Source organism: Morone saxatilis, unplaced genomic scaffold, assembly GCF_004916995.1.
Source record: "Morone saxatilis isolate NCDOM2014 unplaced genomic scaffold, NCSU_SB_2.0 Contig20, whole genome shotgun sequence".
NCBI classification, from domain to species: domain Eukaryota; kingdom Metazoa; phylum Chordata; class Actinopteri; family Moronidae; genus Morone; species Morone saxatilis.
The window spans coordinates 20,037,067-20,046,740 of record NW_023339763.1 but is presented as its reverse complement, the minus strand read 5'-3'; the positions used below and the strand labels follow the sequence as shown (position 1 = coordinate 20,046,740).

General features: G+C 42.4%; 1 protein-coding gene across 1 annotated transcript in view; it reads left to right on the top strand.

The window, feature by feature from the left end:
- The window catches only part of LOC118331570 (peripheral-type benzodiazepine receptor-associated protein 1-like), a 61,217-nt gene that overhangs the window by 807 nt on the left and 50,736 nt on the right, over window positions 1-9,674 (top strand). The window contains exon 2 of the mRNA XM_035666607.1: window positions 278-1,300. Coding sequence (XP_035522500.1) covers window positions 401-1,300 — 900 coding nt within the window. The 5' untranslated portion in view covers window positions 278-400. The remainder of the gene's footprint in view (window positions 1-277; window positions 1,301-9,674) is intronic.

The window sequence follows — 9,674 nt, the reverse complement described above, 5'->3', positions numbered from 1 at the left end:
CTCAGTGCATGTCGTTTACAGAGGCATGTTCTCTCTCCATTTATAACAGAACATCAGTTTTCACTGGTGTATTCATTGTGCTTGCTTTCCTAAATCTTTTCAGTGTGCTGCCCTCTTTTATTCTGAACCATCCCTCTAACAGAGAGGACCAATACTGAAATCACCTGTGCTTTCACCATGCTGGAAACAGTTCCTGTTAATACATTATTCAAATTCATTTTAATATACCTGACCATGTCTCCACTTCTTCACACCCTCCATTGTCTCATCTTTGCAGTGACCTGGTGTGATAACTGCATGCTGCATGTCTGATAACCTCCCATCACCCACCTGCACTACTTCCTCTCAGTTCTGATGCATGGCCCTCCTTTAGAAATCAATACGTCTCGCCGTTCCTTGCATGTTGTGCTGTGAATGTGTCACGATGAGGAAAGACAGGCATAACCCTCTGGCACTGTCGTCCAAGAAACCATGCCAGGGCCACGCGGACTATGGACGAGAGCTGGAGAGGCTGCGTGCTGATTGGGAAGCGGAGAAGAACCGAACGCAGCAGGAGCGCAGCCACCTCTCTGTGGAGCTTAGGCACCTGCGGGAGAAAGCAGAGAGGGAACTGCAGAGGGCCGTGAGGGAGCTGACGGCCAGGCGACGGTGCCAAGCGGACAGGCACCCTGGCAGACGCTGGCGTCTCCTGGCTGAGGAGGGGAGCATTAAAGACAGTGGACGTTACAGTGAGTCCTCGGGGAACGAGGCTTTTTGTTTGTCTGGTGGAGAAACGTATACAAAGTTGGAGCAGTTGCTGCTGACCCTGTACGAGAAGATAAATGGCGAGCAGCCAGTCTATAAATTGCATGACAGGCAGGAATTGAAGCTAGAGAAGGCCGTCTTCCTCTGCCACCTGCTAGACGCCCACGGGAGACTGTTGCAGGGGGGGAAGAGAGCAGGACCCCCCAGCGGCATTTTTAAACGTCCCTCAAGAAAGCCAGCTCAGGGAGACTGCAGTAACTCCTGTCAGACGAAGCCTCTCCTAACCTGCTCCAGGACGTTGCAGCAGAGACCCCAGAGTGCCTCCCACTCCCCGAACACGAAAACCAAACAAGATCGTCGAAAGCAGCCTTCAGGGAGTGCCCTCCGCGCGGCTGACCCCTGCACCACCGCTGCAGTCGTGGACACCTGTCGGAGCAAAATTTGTCACCCTCACAACACTCCCCATGCAGGCTGGGACGATCAGCCCCCCTACTGCGCTGAGTCCTGTGGGTCAGACGGGTCACCGTCCTCCAAATGCACGCACAGAAACATGGAGGTAAGTTATTTGAGATTTATGAGTAAAGCTTTGCTAGCATCTCCTCTTATATATTTAACTCAGAATCTGCATCAGTGTGCACTTACAGACTTTGGTGGTCTTGATTCATACTCATTGACTGTGAAGCCCTGAAGCATTTGTGGCAATACAGTTATTTTATATATATGTTGTAACAAATCATGGGAATTTTAATAAGATGATAGTTTTAAGTAAGATTAATATGAAAAGATTGGCATACATTGTATTCACCTGTGTGAATGTTAGCTAGATGGACATAGTGGCAGGTCCTGTATGGGGAAAGGGAGACAGGAACGTGTTGGCAGTGAACACACACAGTCTGTCTGATTTTCCCTATGATGTAAAGTAAAACATTGCTCCCAGACCAGAATCTATTCATCATATTACCTTAAGATAGAGTGACTGCAGAATGGCTGTACCACCAGACAGAGGCCTACTCAGTCCTCAAGATGTGGAATAAGCAGTGGGAGAGCTGGTGTCACAACAGGATCCGAACAAATTTGATAATGCTTGGTGTATACAGTTTTGACATAATCTGGTTACTTGGGGCTAAAAGTGTGACACAAGACACATACAGGAATCCCACAGACACAATGCTCTGGGTTTATGTAAAGTTAGGAGATGGCAAGACCAGGCTAATAGCAGATCTCTGTTATAATCATCAACCGCTGTGTTTGCTTTATCTAATATCAAAACCGTTTGTATTGCAGTGGAGCTTTGTGTATCGTCTGTGTAGTAAATGAGCTTCTTGTGTTCCTCAGTTCATAAATGGATAGAATATAGATGTAGATGTGTGTTTATTTAAACACAAGCTGATTACCACAATAGTCATAGAGGAAGGCAACATCACAGAACTGCTCACGAACGCCTTGATCATCAAATCAGAACCGATATATTAATATTGATTTAGCACACCACGCACAGCGCAGGCTGCATCAGAGCAAAGCATAATGTGAACTATAGTCATTGCAAATCAATTACCATCTTCTTTAATCAACAGATCTTTATGCCAGTGTGGTGAAAGCCTGTACCAGGAGTTGTGGAGTCCACATTATGTACAAAACAACTGAGGCATAAACCATTTAGGCTATCATAGCCTTCTTTCTCTCTTCTTGTTGGTAGTTTTCAGTATCAAATAGCCTCAATCAAGTGAAGACTGTGTAACTGTAAAACAGCTCTCTCCTGTTTGAGCTACACTTTTCTAAAGGCAGCAGTAAGATGGAGAACAACTGGTGACATTTCCATGAGGAGTTTATTTGGCTTTTTGTAGCAATGAGACATAGGTACAAAATAACCACTATAAAGTTACAGACAGCCAGTATGATGCAGGATATATTAAAAACATTCAGTGTGACTGACACGGTCTGTATGAGGAGAATTGTGCAGGATATGAACGGGGGGGTGTTTAACATGTGTGGGTGGATCTGTTTATGCCTCTTGTTGGAGTGGCAGAAGTGGGTCAGTGTGCTTCCGTCTCAAAAATTGTGGATCAAATTTTCATACAGAGGAAATTGAATAATTAATCAAAGCTTCAACTGTGTCTAAACAGCAACAACCTACTTGCCAAGCCTCATAGTTATTTCACAGGCCTGGAGAGGCGTTATCACAGCAACTGGCATCAGGGAGACGTCCATTTTTAAAAGGTGTTCAAATGGGAATGGACCAGCTCATGCCTGTTTCTTTTAATAATGTCAATTTCACATTGTTTTTTGTGTGTAAGTGTGTAAGTGTGTTTTACAACATGTGTATTTTGGCTCTACTGACATGAGGGCTTCTGTGATTTCCTTAATATGATCAAATGCTAATTTCCTTAAATGTCTAAACTGCTAAAAGAAAACCAAAGAGGACTGTGAAGAAAAGAAAGAAAAGCCATTATTTATATTGTGTAATATGATCCAACACAGCACACAATAGGTGTGTAAATCTGCTGCTGTATCTGATCACTGTGGTGAGACTGTAACAACTCAGTCAACCAACAGCTATTGAACGTTTGCTTTTTGCTGAACTCCAAATGATCCAAATTAGAATTGCTCCTTTTCCCTCCTGTCCTAATTTAATGGAGAACATTTAATGCCAGATGTATTCGAGCAGCAGCCGGCTTCTCAGTCTCATGACAGGCAGACAGGGAGGCTGTCAAAATATGTCAGCGTGATAGGATGTCAATACCAGTGAACCATGATGGACCTGGCTACAGCTCAGTTCTGTGCAGAGCATGCTGCTGTTTGTTTTTGTAATGTTTTAAGCTCAGTGAGGTTTTTGTGCTGTGCATATTGTGATAAGAAGACTTGCTGGTGGCAGTGGTCATGTGTGCGGCAGTATTTTGTTGTTTGTTGTTGTCACTGTCGCTGTCAGTGCCTCTTTTCCCGATCAGAGAGTGCATTTATGTTATCAAAGCAGCTGAAGCAGAATAGAAATAGTGTTCAGTGGAGTTCACATCAGGGTTGTTTTCAGTCTTTAGGCTACTGGAGCCATGGTCTTGTGAGCACCCTATAATTAAAAGTGAAATGCAGCGTTAGGACAAAGTAGGAAGTTCATTTCTGAGCCACGAGCCTAATCTGTCTGGTGGAGGCTCTTCATTTTTCCCCTGTGGTGCTGAGTGTACATTCTGAACGCCTGTCAGTGCATTAAAGTGGGGATGATAGACAGTTTAGGGAAAATGGATGTCATTTTCATTCTCAGAGTGAGCCATTGTAAATGGAACAATTTCTGTGTTGACTGCACTGGCAGTGTAGCAGAAAAATACCAGTTAAAAAGAATAAAGGCAAAATGTCTATTTTTAACATTGCTGTACACAGCTATGGCTTTTCAAAGTCTGACCTTTAAAGGAACAGAAGGTAGACTGTTGCACTTCATCAAAGCTGTTGCAGAGTAAAGCCTCAGCAAGCTTTGTCACTGCAACAAAGCACTTACAAAGTATTAAAATAAGTTTTGACCTGCTGTAAATGTATTTGGACTGATAACTGTGGTGAATGTGTAACTACATTTTATTTATTGTGACATATAACTATGTATATTAGCAATAGACTAAATGAATCTACTGTATGTAGTTTAATGTTTTGACAGTGCAATAATTACATTAAATGTAATTAATAAACTGTTAACCCACAATGGCCTTAAAGACCCAGAGAAACAGTATTAAGTATAAACAGTATAGCAAACTAGCTACCAGTTAACAAATCTCTATTGCCTCAGGATAGATACTGTCTCCCGTACCCCAGCATACAGTGTTGTTCCTAAAGTTACTTTCATATAGCAGGTGGTTGCTGCCACTGTCTCCATTATTTCACTGTAAACATGACAGCAGCTATGTCACTGCAAGGAGAGAGGTCTGCTGCCGCTCATGTGAAATAACTGGCTATTTGCCACTTGAGTTGATGATGGTTGAACATTTTTTAACTTGCCACTGGGGATGCACTGATCTGATATGCTAGATTAGTATCTGCACCAATAGTGACCTTATTAAGTGGACTGGGTCATAACATGACCAGTGCACATTAAATACAGTTTCTTGTACACTTGCTTGAAAATGACATACCCAAAATGAAAGGGTCACTATCCTTGATCCCTTATGATAAGAGTCAGGATCTTGGTCTCATCTAAAACGTAACTCTTTACGGAGTTTACAGTCAGAAAGTCTGAATTAGTCTTTGTGATAGTGAACCAAATTTACTGCTACTAACTACAAACATGGTTTTTCTTGCACATTTTTATTTATTTTTATCTTTTATTATCAATGCCTGTTGTAAAACAAGCAGTTGCCACAGTGATAGTGATATCTTAAAATGGTTTACCCATATAGAATTGTGAGGCTTTTTGAATTCAAGTTTCTTGGTTGACTGAGGATTTAACCAGATGCCATCCCAAATAACTGAACAACCCCCCTCCTGGCCCGTAGTCATGCCACTGCTTGTTAAGGAGATTTACTAAGCTGCCCTGGTCATTTGATAGACAATTAGGTGGAGTAAAGATAAATGCCAAGTTAATTTGTAAACCAGCATTGAGTTGTGACAGAGTTTCTCTTTTGCAGACCAGCAGCTTTATATGTGTTTTAATGTCTGTGTCCAAGGCTAAATTTACTGAGGAGCATTCATCACCTTGTCAGACATTTGTTTCTCTAGTGCACAACTGCAGTAAAACATTAGAATTAGTGTGGACTGGACACACTTGTTCCTCTGCCTGCCTCCTGCAGCCTCCCTGTGTTGCAGTGTGTACTGCCTCTTGAACAATCAATAGGCAGCCAACATCATTCCAGCGTCATCTCCATGGAAACGAGCTCTAGTCGCGGTAATGATTGGGCCCCGTCTCAAAGCCTGCCTTTTTGTGATAGGGCGACGGAAGCAGTCCTCCCTACCCCCTCCTCGCAGCGACACTCGCCGTCTTACACACACACATTTTTCCCTTCGTCCTCTTTCTTCACCTTTATGGCGCTGTAACCAAGATGGGATTAAACAGCTTGTCGAGTGTTATTGCATCTGGATGAAATGCGTTTTGACACAGCGGCATCAATGAAGACAGACTCGGGGCTAAAGAGTCAACATGCCACCCACATCTCCGTCTCACTGAGAGAATGGGGACTGGAGTGGAGACCTGTTAGTTAGATCATTCTCTTGTTTTTTTTCTCCATCGCACGTCTCCTCTTGTTTGCTATTTCAGTTGGGCCTACATGCGCTGTTTCAGCATTACGTAGGGGAAGAAGTGGACTGGTGTGTCTTCCTTTTTCTGGACAACTGTCTATGACAAAATCCCCCCCTCAGACGACAGAGCGGTAAGGCATGAAGAACCAGGCTATGTCAGTGTAGTGAGCAGGACGCTGAATGCTAGACTGTGATAAATATTAACCACAGTATGCTCAAGAATGCTACCAGGACGATGACATTCACTGAATTGTCTTCACAAGCCAAGGCCGAAAATATGTAATATCCCTGTGGAGCTTATTGTCCTCATTTTGGAAAACGTCACAGCGCAGAGAGAAAGGAGGTACTTTACAACTCCTGCTTTATCTGTAAATGGTTTTGTCTTGGATATGGCACACAGACTCTTGCTGTAACAGATTTCAGGCAAGTAATAACACCTCCATTAGTGCTGTTTCTGTCAGCTTTAAGTCCTGCTTTATCGGGATTTACACATTTGGGTGATGGGTTACTGACAACCATGACAATAACAGTCCTTTGCTTCATTTCCGACAATTCACCTTAGCTGTGAAAAAACACTCCTGCTTATGAACCATTGGAGGAAGGGAGGACAGTGACATTTTTATCATTTTTAAGGCCAACCTGCCACAGCTGATCCGTGTAATTCTCCTCCAGCAAATGAAAAGCCTGCGATGGCTCGGTCTTGTATGGGCACCTCATTTGGTCACATCGATCCCATCTGCGCTGCTTGACTTTGACAGGGAGTGTGATGTATGACCTGTGCACTCGGCCTGAGCAGCCCGAGCCTGCGCCGGCACACGCAGAGATGGAGAGCCGTGAGGTGGCTGACCCTCTTGCACGACAACAGCAGGAGTTGAGGAGGTCGGAGGAGCCGGACAATAAGCAACACGGGCTCTCGGACAAGGCAGTCCCAACCACGGCTAATATCACTTCGGCATCACTGTTAGGAAAAAGGCACCACTCGCTTTATGCAAACCTCAATGGTTTCGAAGTGGAAGGCATACGCAAGGTAAGTGTGGAACATGTTTGTGGCCTGGAGACATGTGAGAGGCGTTTATTACTCCCACTAATATTATAGAGTAACAGACATGGTGTAGTAGTGTATTATAGATCTCCAGTTTAAACATTTTGATGGGAGATTTTCAAACCATTGCTCCAACTGTGGTTGTGGTAACTGTTTTCACACTGCAAACTACAATATATAGTCTGGTTCTTAATGTTCTATGAAATATATAGAGCAGAGGACTCTTAAAGTTACAGGATTATGCAGAGTTGGGTTTTACATTCACAAAATGTGCAGTGGGATTATCATTTGTGTTGCTACACTGTAGTTGTGTGTGCAGCACATTTCCTGACACTTAATCTGGGACAGCGGTGTAGCTGCTGTAGTAGAAACAGAGGGTTGGCAGGTCTCATGCTGTTCTTTTGTGACCTTGTCCCTAATTTCACACCTCTGTCTATCCTGTTAGCACACAGGATCCACTTAATGGTAGCCAATTAAAAATCAATAGGAAACCCATGAGATTTCCATCTAATGCTGGCTGCTCATATACTGTATCTTACAGCTACAATGAAAGACTCCATCGAACTAACAAAATAGATCCTTTTAATGTACTGGTAACAAATAAAAAAGTCCATTATGTTGTTTGTATGGAAATACATCTGGGATAATGGTTTGACAGGTCTAAGCACAGTTAGTAGCTACAGTATAAAGGTTAGTGATAGTGCCCTGTAAGGTAAAACAGGGTACAATGTATCTATCCTAGACTGTGAGAGCAACACATGATGACAGATCAGCTTGAGCCAGGTTGAGTAGCCACTCAGTAATTTTTATTCCATGTTATCATGTTTTATATTATGTTTATTCTCATCTGAATCTGGGGTTAGCTAATCAGCTTACTTAAATCATACAGTCAATAGTTTGGAAAGGGATGCCAGCTGATGGATATCAGCTGTATTTTCCCTGCACTAGGACTAGCATTTTCCTGCAGTTCTTTCATAAAGCCTCACTCCTTTTTTCCTTTGTTTGATGGTCTGAATGTGTCCTGAATCTCATCATTTAACCAAGGTAGTAATCTGTGTGCACCATTGCCTGCCGTCTTCCCCGCCCCCACCACTTCATTACCCAATCACCACAATCACAGCGCAGTAAAAACCCCTAATGAACTGTCAACACACAACATGGGAGAAGATCTGTGGCCACAGAAGCTAAGAGGGAGCATTAATTGATGCATTAGAAATGATTATTTGGCTATTGCAGACCAGTGGGGGTCGTCAGTTGTGTTTTCCAGCAGGGGGCTGTCACTCTTAGATTATTGTCCATAATTACGCCATTCTTTGCAGTGGGGGTGCCTTAATCGTCCTTTTGTTTTCTTATTACCAGTTCCACCCATAATTGATGACTCTGTGTGGGATGTGTGTATGCATGTTCATATGGCAGGATACGTTTCTATAAGATTATAATTAATCCCTGTATAAGAAGAGTGAACGTTGATTTAAGAAGCAGAGCAGGTATTGTTCAGCAGAAGTAAAGTGGGTGAAACTGTGGCTGGTGATGTTCAGCAAAGTCCCATATGAATTGGCTCGGTTATAAATGGAATGTATAGAAAGATGGCTGGTTTTACCGTGTAGGTGTTGTTAATCATCAGATCTCCGTGATCCAGAGGGGCTTAACCCACAGAGCAGAAAGTTATTGGATGTATTGTATTCCACATAAAACTGTTAAAGGACTGTTTTCTATATATATATTATAGCTTCCTGTCATAACTAATAAACATTTTAATCACTCATTTAAAAGCACTGTGTGAATATTTAGACAGAATCTTGAACAAGATAGAAAGAAGCCTTTAAGAAAGACAAGAATGCTTCTTTGTATAAACAACTCTTCTATTCAATGAAGTATCATTATTCATCATGATTCATCTTTTGCTATATGATTATTATGACTGTTGTTCTGTTAATAGGTTCTTGCTTCTTCGAAAAACAAAACAAAAATCAAACTTTGTGTTCCTGTCAGCAGACGTGTAAGCACACCCTTCATTACTGACCCAAAATACACGAGGACACTGGAGTGCTTATTTCAGAACTACCCTGCCAAGTTTTGCTGCAGTGGTATGAGGACATCTTTGATGTTCGCTTAAACAAAAATAGCGTATCTGTGTGTAGTGTGTAACTGCTGTATGTGGTGTTGCACTAACTGAAAGGAGTGAAAATGCTTAAATGTGGCTAGAATTATAGAAGGTGTATCATCGTATTCTAGGCACATCTATCTATTGACATGAAACAAGTAGGTAAGTTGATATATGTAAATATTTTAAGGCCTTTATCTTATCCCTATTCTGTGGCTTTAAATAATAGAAACTTAAATAGTCTGATTTGAATATTCATGTGGGCTAGGATGATGGTTATGTACAAATGAGTATTCCTGGTCGGAGTTGCACCTGTCATGTAGAGCCGTTATAGAAAACCTGTATTAGTCAGTGAGGGCAAATAACATGAAGCAGTTGTCAATGTCAGTCTTTTCACTTCATAGAAGGAAGAAAGAAGCATGATTCCTGTGAAGGCTAATGAGCTAGTTGACTGTGTGGTCCTCTGTGATCCCAGCTCTTTAACACCTGTCTGGATACCATATGGCTGCCTTTCTAATGATTGTTGGGTTTACACAGTGACTTCCAAATGGGGCTACAAAGAGATGATATACAAGC